Here is a 16,564-nt window from a genome sequence, read left to right on the forward strand (position 1 = left end):
ACCCACCTGAAGAGGGCAAGCCACCTTTTTCCGGTCGAGAACCATGGCCTCGGATTTGGAGGTGCTGATTCACATCCCAGCCGCTTCACACTCGGCTGCAAACCGTCCCAGTGCATGTTGCAGGTTCTGGTTTGATGGAGCCATCAGGACAACATCGTCTGCAAACAGCAGAGATGAGATCCTGTGGTCCCCAAACCGGACACCCTCCGACCCCTGACTGCGCCTAGAAATTCTGTCCATAAAAACTATGAACAGAACCGGTGACAAAGGGCAGCCCTGGCGGAGTCCAACATGCACTGAGAACAGGTCATACAGGGACCGGACAGCCCTGTATATCTGCTCAGTGTAGTGGATTTTTTTCAAGCTACATTTGAATCCAATGTGAACTCAAACCTGTGTGTAAAGAAAACAATGTCAGTGCACGCCCCTAAACAAACTTTTTACAAACTGTCACGTCAACTCCTGAAGCAAATATTTACCACCTGTAGCACAGCACCACGCCTTTAACGGCCACAAGACATAACATCATGTTTACGTTGCAGCAAAACCTCCCAGAGAAATAAGCAGATCGCCATGGGGAGAAAGAAATTCAACATGGATCCCAAAAAGGTCAGACATTCTGGAAATCAATACGAGCTACATATTTGAAATACTATTATTGTCATCAGATTGAAAAAACAATTGATCAACAATAGAATAAGTCCTGACGATTGATTTTGAATTGCAGGGCATCCAGTTCCTCTTGGAGAACGATCTTCTCCAACACACTCCAGAAGACATCGCTCAGTTCCTGTACAAAGGCGAGGGGCTCAACAAAACGGTCATCGGAGACTATTTAGGAGAACGGTGAGCTCTCTCTACTGAAGCTCCCATGCGTGAACTCAGACGAGAGCATAAAGCCCCAGGAAATTGAGAGTCTGGCTTTATGAGGCAGAGCAGCAGTGACTGGCCGCTAGTAAAATAACATGTGGTTCTTATTGAAAGGATAGAGCTGTCAAAACAACAGGCTGCACACCACTCTGCACTGTTAAACCTGTATCTCCCTCAACCTCTGAAATCAAAGAGCAGCTTCTCAGATCGACTCTGAGGATGCTCCTGTCTGCCACCCGTAAAACTGAGTTTAGTTTGTACAGAGTGTTTGACTACGGTCTTCTCTCCAGGGAAGACTTCAACATCAAAGTACTGCAGGCGTTTGTGGAGCTACATGAGTTTGCAGACCTCAACCTTGTCCAAGCATTAAGGTGAGTGCGGACCAAAAACAGCAGCAAACCAAAAGAACAGTGCGGTATCCTGCACCCCTTCAAAGGAAATAAATAACATGTATGAATAAACATTATCTTCTTGACTGTTTCACTTTTAATTATAGTATAGACTAAACTTGCCTTTGGCTGTTGTTCCTCCTTTGAAGAAGCACATAAACATTTGTTTACTAGTAGGCCACTGAACTTGATATCAGCCCGAAGCTTTGGTTTGTCTCAATAAAATACAAAAATCCGGAATACTTATTCATAATTTAATAAAAGCAGAGAGTGTGGGGACATGATGCATATGAAATCAGCCTGGCCCTGGTCCTGTCCCATTTAAGATATTACCTTAATACATCTCAAGTACATAAGTCACAGTGTACTTTGCAAGCCTCAGATTTCATTCATTTTTCATGGAGGCATCATGTGTCTGTGCAGGCAGTTTCTCTGGAGCTTCAGACTGCCTGGTGAAGCTCAGAAGATTGATCGAATGATGGAGGCATTTGCCTCCAGGTACTGCCAGTGCAATCCCGGCGTTTTCCAGTCCACAGGTATCACTTCTGTCACACACACTAGAATAAACATGAGACACTGACAACATGGGCTCACCACATCCTCTGGTCTGGACAGATGGACAGTTTTAACCTACAGCGTATGTGAGAGGAAATAGAGGCTTATTCTTATCTGTTTTGTAAGACTGGGAAAACTATTGGCGTAGTTGTTTTCTTTCTGCATTAGTGCACAGCTCGTTACTAATAGCTTTGTAATCAGTCAAAGAGTCTCCGGCCAGTGATAATGGAATTGATCAATTGGTCAATAGCACTTATTAGTGCAGTGTTGGTCGCTCGCTCTCAGGCCCCTGGTCCGTCCTGTGCGTGTGTGGAGGGCACAGGTGACAGCTTGGGTCATGAATATTGATGCAGTGACACACGCTGAGTCGTTGTTGGTCATCTCTGGGGCTGCAGCGAGGGGGCTGTAAATCAGAGCGCTGGTGTGGACTGCAGTCAGTGTGCAGATGGTTAACAGGAGTTATGACCTGAGCCAGAAGATGAAGGCTTCTGCTCTGTGGGTCTGTGACTGCTCAGATTCTCTTGGTCACTGTCACAAATGTTAGATTGCTCTTCCTGGATGTGTGGCTCTTTGTTGATTACATTTTCTTTTTATTTGACAGATTCCTAAAGTGTGTGATTTTGTGACAGAATTTTTTTATGGAATTAGTGAATCACAATGCATTTTTGCTGACTCTAAACATAACACATTACATTCAGTTTGATGAAAGAAACACAAACATGTACTTTTACACCCCCTGACCGCGTGCTTGTCTCCACAGACACCTGCTATGTCCTATCATTTGCGATCATTATGCTAAACACCAGTCTGCACAACCCCAACGTCAGAGACAAGCCCCCTGTGGAGCGCTTCATCTCCATGAACAGGGGGATCAATGAAGGAGGAGACCTCCCGGAGGACCTGCTCAGGGTGAGTTCAGACTCTATTCACTGTCTCTTCAGAGGCATAAAACGTAACTTTTAAAATATAATTAAGCTGAAGAACTTACTGCTCACAACTACTACTTTTTACTCTATGATAATGTGTTATCCTCTCTGACTTGTTCTTGTGTAGAATCTGTACGACAGCATCAAGAGTGAACCTTTTAAGATCCCAGAGGATGATGGGAATGACCTGACACATACGTTTTTCAACCCCGACAGAGAAGGATGGCTGCTCAAACTAGGTTAGTGTCCACATATTTCTCTGTACTACTCAAAGGCTATATGTTGCACAACTGTTTATCTATTAGTTTAGTTGTTCTGAATACATGATGAATGTATGTATGACATTTTCCCTCGCTTAATGTGCTAGAATAATAGTTGAGATCCTATTATGTAAAATGCAAAGTGCAAACTCACACCTGGCTCTCTCTGCACATTCCTGCACCTTTATGTAATGTCTCTGTGGCCTCATCTAACTAATAAGTACCAGTTTAAATGCCCCAGTGCGGCTCTTGTCCTATGATTACATTCATGTGCTGGTTCTCCTTGGAGCAATTTACTGCAGCACATTTCTCACACTATACTCTTTTACAGGCAAATTTCACACTAAAAATAAACCCTAGAGGATGTGGTGTTTTATTGCATATTGTGCAATGTGAAGAGGAAATTTGCCCATAATAATTCAATAGTAAAATGCAAGGATTATTGGAGTGAGCTGCTTGAACACAGGAAAAACGTAAGATAAATATGTTGACTAATGTGACTCTAGGCTTTTTTGCTTCCAGGAACTAATCAGGAAACTCAGGTCACAGCGAGCGTGCACAGACAATCACAATCATTTTGACTGGTGTTGATTTATATTTTGCTCTCTGCTCACACAAGGACAGACTTTGTATAGAGCACATACTTTCCAGACACCGCCAGTGGCTCAATCTGAATTGTAACTATTAGGACGTTTGCACTTTCTCTTTTGTGCTTTATGTGCATAAATGTAACATGTGCAGCTGTGAACCTGCTGTAGGTTTATGTGTGTTGGTTTTGTTTCTGTGAGTTCCTTCAGGGCAGCTGGAGGTGCCATGTTCAGTTACATTCATCTGCAGTTTTTACTTCTCCACTAAGATGCACCAAGATTTTTGTGTTTTTGTGTTTGTGTAATGAATAATTCCAGAGCTAAATAATTTATAGAGAAATGAGTCATCATTTAACTCTGGGAAAACTTCAAAAATGTCTGCTTATTTCAGGGAATGTTTGAAAGGAGAGGTAAATCAAACTTTATTTACATTAATAGTCTAAACTTTAGAATATTAAGACTTTCTTTAGACTCTATAGAAAGGATACTAGGCCCACCTCTGTTAAAATATTATCAAAATGTTATGGGTCAAGGTCAACAAAATCACAATTATTTGAAACAATTTGTTGTTTACTGTTAATACATTTAGGGGCATGTAATGTTTGGTGATGCATGTTTTAAACTGTAGAACTGATGAGTGGCTTTGAATCATAATCATAATGTCCTTCTTTCATTACATTTTTTGCTCCCGTTTTGTGGCAGCAACAGAACAAGAGAACAAACATAATTAAATACATGTATTTTTATTACCCCATAGTTGTAACTGAGTGGAGCAATAATTCACAGTTAGATTTTGATCCATTGCACAGCCCTAGAGGACAAGTTTTAATATAACATTTTAGATGCTCACAAAAAGTCAGTGCCAATAGTTGTAGAAGTGAATGTCTGTTGACTGGAGCCTGTCGGTCTGAGTCGCCTCTTCTTCCTCTTCCTGTCAGGGGGCCGAGTGAAAACCTGGAAGAGGCGCTGGTTCATCCTGACAGACAACTGCCTCTATTACTTTGAATACACAACGGTAAGTCATTTTTCATTCAATCGAAACTCATCATTTTTGCAAGCTGTGCATAAACGGATCATGATTCAGAGGAAGTTTGCTGACTTCATAATTGTTCGCTTTTCCTCCGTGACTGTAAGAACACTCCGGTATCACAGTGTCCCTGCTACATCAGCACTGTCCTCTCCATTGCCCCACATTATCCTTCATTATGTCCTGTCCTCTGCACGCACTGCTCCACACACTCCATTTATACCAGGTCAAGCTCCTACATCACTGATACTTTCAATACATTTGTTTCATTCTTCTAACGCCCTTCTTCTTTAGGATAAGGAGCCACGTGGGATCATTCCACTAGAAAATTTAAGCATCAGAGAAGTGGAGGAGCCCAGGAAGCCAGTGAGTTGAAAATTGTGTTACCCCAGATCTCCAGCTTATCTCAAATGGAGTCTAAAGTGTGCTCCTTTGACCTTGACAGTGAGGGGTTTCTGACTGCAGCTTGTTAACGCTGGTGCTTTTTTTTTGTGTGTCTCTGTGCAGAACTGTTTTGAGCTGTACAATCCTAATCACAAAGGCCAGGTGATCAAAGCCTGTAAGACGGAGGCAGATGGACGTGTAGTGGAGGGGAACCATGTGGTGTACAGGATCTCAGCGCCAACGCCAGAGGAGAAAGAAGAGTGGATCAAATCTATTAAGTAAGACTCACAGCTCTCTAGTAGAGTGTTACTCTGTTCTGCCCTGGAAACACAACACCTTTCAGTATTTTAAATAGGTTATGTGTTTGAATAAAAGTAATTCTGAGCGGAATTACGTATTTAATAAGTTTAAGGAGAAATATGATGCTTTTCCAGGTGCATAATATTGAATTATAACAAGTAGATCATTAATTTATAGTTTGTTCATTGTAAATATTGATCTAAAATGACTTCATAGACTTAATAGAAGCAGGTCCATTGACTTTCTGTTCAAAACTGCAGAACTGATTGTGACATTTCACAACAAGCAGCTGATGGGAAAAATACTTTGAAATACTGAGTACCTGCAGGAGAACCTACAGAGAATTGCATTCTGAATATTTAAAATACTTTCACGTTGAGTTGTATTATATTAATGCATTTATTTACAAGATAAGAGAACCATTATCACAAAATAGAGAAGAAAACTTAGCCACTATAAGGGCAACGTTTTCTACTGTTTTCAGTGCAGTTCGAAGCCTAAATTTCATTATTAAATACCAAAATGTATTTCTCTGGTATTATGATAGTATTGATATTCTGAAATATCATCAAAATAAAGAGTAACTGTACCAAAATGGCGTTACCCAAAATTAGTATTCTTAATTCAGTTACTTCGCAAGCACTGTTTACATTTTAGAACCCTACAGTTGTCACCCAGAGTCTTGATTTTTCACAACTAAGTTCAGGGATGTGGGACTTTGAGATGTGGGATGTGGGAGTGCCTGACACAGGGGGAGAAACAGGCAAACTCCACACAGAAAGGTCCGGCAGTCGGAACCTTCTTGCTGTGAGGCGAGAGTATTTATTGGTATTCTCAATGCTATATTTCATCGGTGCACACTCCATTATTTAGAGTGTTCCTCTCTTGTAAACATAACCTACAGCTAACCTTGCTCACACAGAAGTGTTGAATGCTCTATTGTTATCCACAGAATATGGTGCAACGTCAAAGACAGTTGTTTCAGCAGAACGGAGCATTGTACAGTAGATTGTAATACAGAGCAGTCGCTATCCTCCTCTTCACTCTCCATATTCAAACAGAGAGAGAGAGTTCCCTGAGGAAGAGATGAGAGATTAGTCAGATCTCTGTAAACCCCCGGGGCTGAGCCAGCAACTCCATAAAACCCACCAGAAGAGGGCGCTTTATTCTAGTAGAAGTCTGAAAGGACATGAGGTCACGCTAAAAAAATAACTTGCGCGATCAGTGTAAGTGCTTGAAAAGTATCCATTATCTGAATAAGTGAATAATTATTTGACTCTAGTGAATAAATATTATTTCAATACACTATCATGTTTTTGGCACTGATTTCTATAATCATATTTGTTGCGGTTGGTGGAAAATTACAATTATTAAGTGTGTGATGTGGCAGTTGTTTTTGCAGTGTGACAATGTAAAGGGAATAAAAGATATCCGCAGCAGGGGGTAGAGCCTCTTCCTTTTCTGTGCTAACAGGATTTAAAGCTGTGAAAATGGGCCCTTCAGTGGAGCCCAAATAGCTTCCTGACTCACTGCAGTGACACTGTATCGCTTTGCTTCAGTGCAGGTTGTAAAGAGTCCATAATCTCGAGTGGCATTGTTTGTCCTCTTTCAGAGCCTCTAACCTGCAGCAGTGCTTCCTCCACGCTCCACAGAGTCCTGGGGCAGGGATCATTGAGATGTTCCAGCAAAACCAGAGTAAAAGGGAAAACTTAGGGGGGGTCTCCTCAGAAACCATGGAAACCAAACTAGGTCACTGCATAAAGTTTTTTTTCTTTTCTGATCTAGTTAAGGCAGGGGTTTGTGTAAATGTGGCTACATTTCCATATCAAAGATGCTTGAGTGTCCTCTCGTGTGGCCTTGTTATTGTATCTCATTACTGTGCTTTCATTGACTCCAGGGCCAGCATCAGCAAAGACCCCTTCTACGACATGTTGGCAACCAGGAAAAGGCGCATCGCCAACAAAAAGTGAGCGCGGACAATCCTCCTCAAACCAGGACACCATCATCTCACAGAAACTGTCCACAACAGTGTGCTGATTGAGAGGACTGCTACACTTCAGGCGCCTCACTGTGGGGGCCTTCTGTCAGTGTGAGGACAGCTGCCATGTTTGCATGTGGTGACCATAGACTACGTTTGTTTGTGAATGAAGTGTGCATGCTGTTAGTGCACATGGCACTTAAGAGATGGTGTGCTGCAGCTCCACTGTGTTTTATCAAATACAATTAAAAGGTGCAGTGGAAATGGACAGATGTTATGTCACTCTTTGACCAGCTCACGCTGAGATCCCTCCCGGTGTCATGGTGTCAGAGTAACCTCAAAAACAACAGCGCTGGCTCAGGTTCAAATTTACAGTAGACGTCAGCTGGCCTGATTTTATGTGTTTGTGAAAAGTGCAAACGTTTATATTATTTCTAGATATGGTGCTTTTACAAAGGCTGAGGAACTCCCTGAATGCACTGAAGGGGTTTCTCTGTGGCTTTGCATTAGCCTAATGGGTACCAGTCTAATTAAGCTCATTTTTCCCTCGTCTTTGACCTTTCAGTGAAGGTCAGTGTATTGCTGTAACCTTGTTTGTATTTGGTTTGTAATTCTTTAATCAATTGCTTGCTTTTGTGTTCGTCTTAAACTCATATAACTAGTTGTTGATTTGTATTTATTTCCTTTGTAAAACAGTTTACTCTCTACAAATGTAATATCCCCTACACTTAAGTTATGTGTGTATATATCATGTATAGGTTTCTCTGTTGTAGTATGCACATGTGTGACATGTTTGAGCCGATTGGCAGAAGTTGCATCAGCTGATGTTTGGTTTATTCTTTTCTAAGCCTTAAACATAATCATATGAAATACATAATGTGGATGAGATTGATGAATCATTAATAAGCCATGCCTGATGTAAAGTGGTTATATTTATGAAGAAGACTATAGAAAAATGACTGATGCAATGTTTATAAGCAAAGTAATATCTAATATTGAAGATGATGTCAAAACTATTAAGTAAACCATTAGTTTTCTATGTGTGATTTGTAAAATATATGAAGCCTTGTGTCACAGGCACAATATTGTACTGCCCATGTGGGCAATCGTTATTTTTTATTCTGTAAAATCTATTGGTAACATTACACATGACGTGTATCTACATAAAGAATATATCATGCTAACTGTAGCTGTATGGCCTATTTATTATTGATGCTGATCTTGACCTACATATTTGCAGTGAAGAAATGATCAATGCATTACAGAGACTTCTCACGAGAGAGCTCTGAATACCATAGTACTCTGTCATTAACACGTACCAATTAATTACCGGAAAGAAGCTTCATTTAAGACTGAGCAGGAACAGGCTCCAAAGCTCCAAAGCTCCAAAGCTCCAAAGCTCCAAAGCTCCAAAGCTCCAAAGCTCCCAGTGGGAGCGGCAGCTGAAAGTCAAGCAAGAATGAGAGAAGAGCGCCCTCTGGAGTTAAGAGTGAGAACTCTGAGCACCGACAGGGTTTATTGTTACTCCTTTAGTTTATATGGTTCCTACAATAAAAGTCCACATTACTTCTAAATTAAGCGCTTTAATAAAGATGTGGTTGTATAGGGCATTCAAAGTTGTTGCTATAACACTTGCAGAGCAATTACTTATTCACCTCAAGTATAAAAGACATTCACATTTAAGGTGTGACAATATGATGTCACAAATATGCGGTCTTCAGAACCAGTTTATAACACAACTGATATGTCAGTGTAGAAACAGCGCCTCCTGGAGGGGAAAGTACTGTACTTACAGTGGACTGTAACACGCCCTAAACTTCAGCACTGTTTCAACAGGTAATGTACAATATGTCTACAATATGCGCATACAATATTTAGGATTTCCTACTGGAACTAAGAGATGTTGGGCTGGGCCTCACAGTTCCAATATTAAAATGTCAAACAATAAAATTCATTTTAAAATGTATAATTCTGCCGCGCTTGACATTTCCCACCAAACGTGAAAATATATCAAATGAAAACAAACATAGTTCTTTTCTAATTGCAATCAATAGTCCCTCAGCACGGAGAGGAGGACACTTGGTCGTACTCGGGACATTTGAGCAGTGCGGGGTAACTGGTGCTCATCTGGAGGGACGCCTCACTGGAGATGTCCGAGGGGCTGCGTCCTCGGGACCAGGCCTCAGGGTGCAGGAACTGTCCCGAGTGGTCCGAGCAGTTACTGAGGCGCGGCCGGTAGAAGGCGGCGTTCCGCGGCTGGTACATCTCCTCTGCAGAGTATCGTTTCATGAACAGATACACCGACATGACACCAGCACTCTGTGGGAGCACACACACAAACAAACAAACAAACAAACAAACAAACAAACACCAAAGATGCTGTCATAAAAGCCTTTTACAGCTATATGTACTTTCAGTATGTGACCACTAGAGGGAATAAGAGATTTCTGGAAACTTCAAGCACCATTATTATACTGAATTTCACCTGAGTTATTAGTGAATAACAATACCTCCGTGAGCAGGAACGATATGGCAGCAAAGGCAAAAGACCATCCATACTTGTAGGAGAAGAAGGCCTCACTGTTCTTGGTTCGATTCAGAACTTCATCATTAATACTGGAAATGTACAGCACCAGCCCCACCACCAGAGCCAAGCCTGAACAAACAAGAAGACGAATCAAAGAGCATGTTTTAATTGTAAGATGTAAGAGCGAGGTAAACCTGAGAGGATGAAGAAGATGCCTGAGACAAAGGCTAAGATGGTGCGGTGTGGGCGAACGTGTCCGATGTTGTTCAGGACAAAACCGATGAACATGAAGAACAGGCTGACCAGAGGAAACGGGGTGGCCGAGCGGATCATCTCTGGACAGAACAGAGAGGAATAACACATTTGAGTGGAAATCTTTCTGAGGATATAGACAAAGTGGTACTAATGGGGGAAAAAATGACATATCTGTTTGGACAGTTTCTTTCTCATTTCCTTTTAGCACTGTTTTATCTGGCAGTGATCCAGGACGCTGCGTTTACATTCGGATCATGTCATTCCCTCTGTCTCCTTCTTTATGCAGAAACAAACTTAGATGCAGCTGCCTAATTGTTTATCGCCTCATTTATACTTCTTCAATCCACAGTGAGCCTCTCTACAGGGACGGCACAAACATGATGTAATTACTAATATAGACTTTATGAGAACTTATTACATTAGAATTGGAGATATATATAGAAACATCTGTAGTGTTTTGGAGATATGCACAATTAGAATGTCCAATATGTTGACAATAACTAAGACTGAACTCAAAAAGAGGCAGAAATGTCTCAATGTAATCTCCCAAACAAGGTTATAAAGTGCTATTTCTGCACTTTTTGTGGTTCATTTTAGGATCCATTCCCATGCCGTGTGTGTTTGATACTTGAACCTCAACCTCAGGCACATTTTAACTTTACTGATGCATTGTTAAAGTACTGTGTGAATGTACTTTTTACCATTAGAAACCAGACGTGGTTGTAGATGTGTACTCACTGAGCACGTTCACTGTGGACTCAGACGTCAGCTGCACGTTCATGGGCATAATGTACTCGATGGTGAAGCAGCGACCAGTTTCTTCACCTGAGATTAATAAAGAACAATAGAACCTTATTAGACGAGATAACAAACAACCACAGATTGGGAATAAAAAGGGCAGTTTAGGGAAGCGTGACAGGAAATAGCGACAGACAGATGAAGAGAGAGAGAGGCAGGAGCAGGTGGAGCAGGTGGAGGTCATGTGCTTTCACAGGGGGAGAGGAAAACACAAAGAAACCAGCCAAATCACATGACGACGACGACGACGACGACGACGACCAACTGATCATCTCAATAATGATCACGCTTCTGCTTAGAATCTGTCAGATAAAAACCTTAACAGTTCGTAATGTTATCCACCAGTGATAATCATTGATAGTCACATGAGATACAATGACACATGAGCTCATTCACGTCTTCCTCTGTGTCCTTTGCAGTCGTGCTCGTGTTTTTGTTTGTTTGTGTCCAGATTTTAAATATGAGCAAGAGATGTCAACATGTGCATTGATAATCGTGTTTATTCCAGACACAATAAAACCGTAAGTAAGAAAAAATAACAGTAATCGTGACCGTTTTCGAGGCAAAGTACAGTAGACAGTACACCAGAATGTGAAAAGATCTGGCTGTTCATACCACATTAACGTTCATTTATTATTCATGAAGTTATATTTGATGAAGCTGTGAATTATCGTTAAATCGTGATGTTTCTTCTCACAATAATCGTAGTATTTGATATTGTGGCATCTCTAATATGGGCTTTGATTAAGACTCAGAGACTTACTTACTTTTCCAGTTCAATCTTGTGTTTGGCCTGCTTTGCTTGAGTTTACATTAAAATGCAATAAAATGTCAAACCAACAATCAAACCCAACTTCTTTCTTTCAAATTTCCTAGAAGTTGAATTATTTTTTCCTGCAAACTTCAACCGATATCACAACTTGAAACAGGGGTAATTAGTAGTACTTTTTTTACAACCATTAACATGTTTTATGACATAGAAACTCGATTTAATGCATTCGACAGTGACGTATTTTTGATTAGCTGACGTCTGTCTCTAATACGTGTGTACAATATGTGTAAATATAATCTTGGAGTGAGTTTCCAGGTCCCTTCTTAACACTCTCCTCATCTTCCCTCTGCACTTCCACATCAGCTCGTGGATCAGGACGTGTGTTTCCGTTGACTTTACAGTGAATGTCCACACGCTGTCGTCTGCTCTGATGACCAGTCGTTGTGACACAAAGAGCCCTGGAGCAGATGCCAGACTTAGATTCAGGCCTCAAATGACTTTAAAAAGAGTGTAACCTCTGGGCAAACACGTGACTCGTACTACTGACACTAGTGTGAACTGAGGAGTAGCGTTGAGTTTGTGGTCTTGTGATTGCAGCTATTTAAACATATTTAGCTTGCAATAACAACTATAATTTTACATTTTGTTTATAAAATGCAAACCGCCATATTAGTCTAAAACAGCATTTAGTAATGTGTAGAAACAGGTTATTTAACTTCCTGTTCAAAACTGCAGAACTGATAAGCCCCGCCTCTTCATAGTGACATTTCACCGTAACAAACAGCAGATTTTCATTTACTTGTTGTTTGTGTTGAAAAGGGGTTGTGTGACATTTTTAACGCTACATGTTTGACCTGGAGTCTGAATTGTTTTAATAATCACAAGTAAGTCAGGACTTTTCAATAGAGGATTAGTCAAACGTGCATGAATCAATCTAAACCTCATTAGTCGAGCTGAGATAATATGTCCCCTTTAAACTCTTTATAGAATCATTCAAATATTCAGAACAAGTTGTTTAGTTTCTTATTATGTAAAACCCTAAATTTGTTTGTCTGAACTACAGGGTTTGTCTGTTTAAGGCCTCCTGCTCTCAAAATACTTGATCCAATCAGGTTGATTTATTGTTCTGATCATTTATTTAAAAGGTTGTGAGTGCACATGGGACTGTAAACAGAGACAAGGGGGCCTTTTTACTCTGCCACACCTTGGATACTGTCCAAAAGAAGTCGGACTGCAGATGGCGCTGTCATTCTGCCTCTACTGCTACGAAGACAGCGCTAAAAAACTTAAGATGTTTTATTTTTCATCTAAATATCTCATTTCATCCAAACCATTTCAACCTATTTGCCGAACGTGACTTTTCAATATACATTTTATCGCAGATTAATCTAACCAACTAACAAACACGCCATTTGTCAGCAGCTGAGGTCAACGTAATTTCTCTACAATATGTGTCAATACGCTCCATCCGACCTCTGTTGAAAGTTCCCCTGTTCGATCCCCTGTGACATAAAGCACTCACCGACCAGGAAGCAGACCCTCCACAGGCCTGAGTGCAGCGAGCTCCTGATGTCGCTGGTCTGGTTGAGGGGCAGGATGACGCCCTCCTCCAGGTACAGCCAGTAGTCTGTGCTCACGGCCACTCCCAGCATCCCCAGCGCGCTCAGGGCAAAGGCGCTGCTGAGGAGGGTCAGAGCTTTCCTGCCGCACGCACTCATGGTCAGAGGGACAGAGGGGCAAAGATGGAGACCGGATCTGGAGAAACACCAGAGGGAGGTTATTGTGGTGTTACTGGGATTTTCCCTTTGCTGCTGTTTCTCACCCACATGATAAAAAGGACCACTTAAAACATATATACGTGTGTTTTGAACGGTCAAAAGTCATCGAAATGTGATAAACAGGAAGCTAAAACCCACGAATAGCGTTAAAAGGTGCATATGTAACCTACCCATGAATGGGGCCAAAATATTCCATTATTCCTTTATTTGACCGGTCCAATGGCAGCTTTTTGCATTGAACTGAAAACCATGTCGAATGCATCCCTTTGCAAATGTAAAACAATTATTTCACTGCGTTGTCACTGCGATTACCGGTACATGCACACTCAAAATGTGATTATTAACAGATTTTGGAGTTATAAGATTACTAAACGACATGTAAACAGCAAGATCATTATTTCTTTCTGATCGTGGTCCTTCTGATTACTGATCTTTCTTTTTGCATATCCTTTAAATCCTCTTAAAGGTCCAGAAATCAGATAATAATCACATTTTGATTAATGTGAATGTAAAATTTGATTTCCAAAGCTTCATTATGACTCATTTTATTCAAAAGTTTTAACTTTGAAATCTACTGTAAGAAGCAACAGATTGAAAACATATGGCATCCGTCCTTTTTTGTGGACTTGAATTCAAGTGACGTCTCAGTAACTGGAAAGATCTAAGAATTCAGATCAGTCAACGTGCCGAACACTAGTCAATAACACCAGCGTAGTAATCCTAGACCATTATTGTGTTATATTTAGACCAGGCAGATAAAAATAGCAGCAGTGTTTCCAGTAAATGTAAAGATACTGAGAGTGACCCTGTGTCAACGTGACTTTTATGGATGTCCATCAGTGAGTGTGCTGAATAATACTGAAGTGTATAATGAAGTCTGGGGGCATACGGCTTACTATGAACGAATACAAATGATCACATTATCAAAAACCAGGCATCTTTATGGCAGGAGTCCCAGAGGAGGAAATCACATATCAAGATGGAAATGTGGCCACAGCTTCAACAGCGTGAGAGCTCAAGGGGAGGAGACATTTAAAACTAAAATATAAAACTAAAATGACCTAATTAAAGTCTTTGGCTTGAGTGCACCTACTCCAGACTCAAGTTAACACAACACTATGTCTAGTATCACTGTTAGTGTGTTCGTGCATTGAGTATCACACATATCGGGAACTTAAACCATGGGTCAAATCTGTCACTAACGTCTTTTTACAGGTGCATAGTCAATATCCGTTTCTATTTTAGATACTGTGGCACTGTCACATCGATACAGGCTCAGTTTACAGTGTCGATAACATGTAGGCTTTGTAGTTTAACTCGACATCCTGCTGCCTTGTCCTTGCAGTTGAAGAATGTATTTTTCATTATTGTTGCCTTACAGTTTCAAGATACAGACTAAAAAAAACAAAGAAGTACAAAGAACAGTAAGATAAACAACCACATTCCTCAATATTACCAGATATAAGCAATTAAGAGAATTTAGAGTTTCAAATTGTTGGTGTTAAGCTGTTAAAAAGGATACAAAGGATAAAAATGCAGCCTGCAACGAGATAACGAGAAAATGTTGCAGAAGAAAGCGTTTGAGACTTCTAGAGAATTGATGGATAAAAATATAAATAATAATATAAATATAAATAAACATTGTGTGCATGTTTTAGCGCTTTGCATATGCTCTGTGAATTGCACTAATCAATGTGGCAGAGTGAATTAAATTGTAGTTTGTGCTTACCTGTTTGAAAAGTCAGAAGCCTGTTGTGTTAATCCTTCAGTTCAAGGTTTTGCAGTAGATGTTATGTCATTTATCAAGAAAAGGGCAGAGAAGCGTTGTTAAAAAGATAAGTTCCTGCCGCGGTGCACAACACGCGAGGCAGCCACAAAGTGCGTGAGACGCGTGTGGTCCCGGAGAAAAGGCGCGTGCGCCGCTCGCCTCTCTCTGCGGGGGCGGGACCAGGTTCAGCACTGGACAGCTCTTCTGGCGGGGAGAGAGCAGCGGGGGCCGATGGGAGCCGTAGTTCTATCTGATAGATAACTATGAATTAGCCCGAAATTAACTATAAGGAAATATTAGCTGTTTATTTCAGTGTCATTTTATTTGAATAGTATTGCGTAATTGCAAAGAGAGGAAAAATCATTTACATTATTGATGGTCAAAGGACCCGAAGGCCTTAGTGAATTTGGTTGGGTTAGTTAGTTGTATATAAATATAGTAGCCTAAGGAATTACTGAATGAATATAGGAAGATCCAGGTTTGATTCACATTCCCGAAATCTTTGATACTATATTGGTATATTGTCAGTATTTACAATCATATTTTTTTTTGCTTAAATCATGTCCAAACCGCCTAGAAAGTGCTTGTGTATGGCTATGGTTCCTTTACCCCTGGTTGGGAAACACTGCTAGGCTATATGGAGTTTGAGTCCCTTAATGTGAGACTTACTGCAGCCCATGGAGCTCAATATCAGCGCGTGTTCCTATCTCTTTAAAAGCACAGACCTTTACTCAGACTATTGGCTTCTGTGCTTTTACAGAATGCTGGAGGCATTAAAGTGAGTGACATTGATTAAACAGGTAACGTGAATAATAATGATCTCATTACCATGGATACCTGTCAGGGGTGTAAATTAAGTGCCTTTTCCAATTTATTACAGAGTCATATCGATCTCTGAAGGGAAATTACATAATCATTAGCTTGATGTTTTTATATTGCAAAGCTGAGACAGAGCATTGAGATATATTTTATAGTTTATTTGTATACACAGTATCCATCATAGCACAAATAACAGAGAACAAGAAGATTGAGGATAACAAAGCAGGGGCAGTGAGAGGAAAACACAAGCGTCCCTGTGGCTCTGTAATTATACCTGTAGTGGTACTGTACCCCGACATTTGCATCTGAGCATCTGATTATCACGGGCCTTTCCTCTCTGTGCCGGTACAACTTCTCAATGTGAGACATGTAAACATTCATCGATCTCATTTTGGTCCAGATGAGTGTGACACCAAGTTACAAAACTACATGTGGGAATTCAAAGACATTCAATTTGGCAGTTTTAAGAAGCTGTATTGTATTGTAGCTTACCTCAAAGTAGCAAAAACAAAAAGTTATACTCATGAAACAAAGGACCTGTTATGGCACAAACGTAAGCATTAATACATTG

The 16,564-nt window shown here is 40.6% G+C and overlaps 2 protein-coding genes across 2 annotated transcripts in view; one reads left to right on the forward strand and one right to left on the reverse strand.

The window, feature by feature from the left end:
• cyth3b (cytohesin 3b) overlaps positions 1-8,463 on the forward strand; it is a 30,206-nt gene extending 21,743 nt beyond the window's left edge. The window contains exons 4-13 of the mRNA XM_072443365.1: positions 543-609; positions 728-846; positions 1,161-1,241; positions 1,683-1,795; positions 2,575-2,723; positions 2,868-2,979; positions 4,526-4,602; positions 4,909-4,980; positions 5,122-5,276; positions 7,196-8,463. Of these exons, the coding sequence (XP_072299466.1) occupies positions 543-609; positions 728-846; positions 1,161-1,241; positions 1,683-1,795; positions 2,575-2,723; positions 2,868-2,979; positions 4,526-4,602; positions 4,909-4,980; positions 5,122-5,276; positions 7,196-7,268 (1,018 nt within the window). The 3' untranslated portion in view covers positions 7,269-8,463. The remainder of the gene's footprint in view (positions 1-542; positions 610-727; positions 847-1,160; positions 1,242-1,682; positions 1,796-2,574; positions 2,724-2,867; positions 2,980-4,525; positions 4,603-4,908; positions 4,981-5,121; positions 5,277-7,195) is intronic.
• Positions 8,464-8,921: 458 nt separating this feature from the next.
• On the reverse strand, positions 8,922-13,357 carry cacng5b (calcium channel, voltage-dependent, gamma subunit 5b). The gene is made up of 5 exons (XM_072442208.1): positions 13,151-13,357; positions 10,797-10,883; positions 9,998-10,138; positions 9,787-9,932; positions 8,922-9,595 (listed from the first exon to the last, which is right to left on the reverse strand). Exons 1-5 carry the CDS (start codon positions 13,344-13,346, stop codon positions 9,335-9,337), a joined length of 831 nt encoding a protein of 276 aa, XP_072298309.1. The 5' UTR covers positions 13,347-13,357; the 3' UTR covers positions 8,922-9,334.
• Between the last annotated feature and the right edge of the window lie 3,207 nt (positions 13,358-16,564).

Source organism: Eucyclogobius newberryi, unplaced genomic scaffold (genome assembly GCF_026437365.1).
Source record: "Eucyclogobius newberryi isolate DKJ021-1_F unplaced genomic scaffold, fEucNew1.0.hap1 SCAF_13, whole genome shotgun sequence".
NCBI classification, from domain to species: domain Eukaryota; kingdom Metazoa; phylum Chordata; class Actinopteri; order Gobiiformes; family Gobiidae; genus Eucyclogobius; species Eucyclogobius newberryi.

What these genes read in the sequence shown, in the direction of transcription:
- cacng5b (XM_072442208.1), bottom strand. Translation starts at nt 13,346, where the DNA reads ATGAGTGCGTGCGGCAGGAAAGCTCTGACCCTCCTCAGCAGCGCCTTT. An exon ending in GTCCACAGTGAACGTGCTCA is followed by an intron (nt 10,139 to 10,796) that starts GTGAGTACACAT and finishes TGTTCTGTCCAG; the next exon opens with AGATGATCCGCTCGGCCACC. An exon ending in TATCGTTCCTGCTCACGGAG is followed by an intron (nt 9,596 to 9,786) that starts GTATTGTTATTC and finishes GTGCTCCCACAG; the next exon opens with AGTGCTGGTGTCATGTCGGT.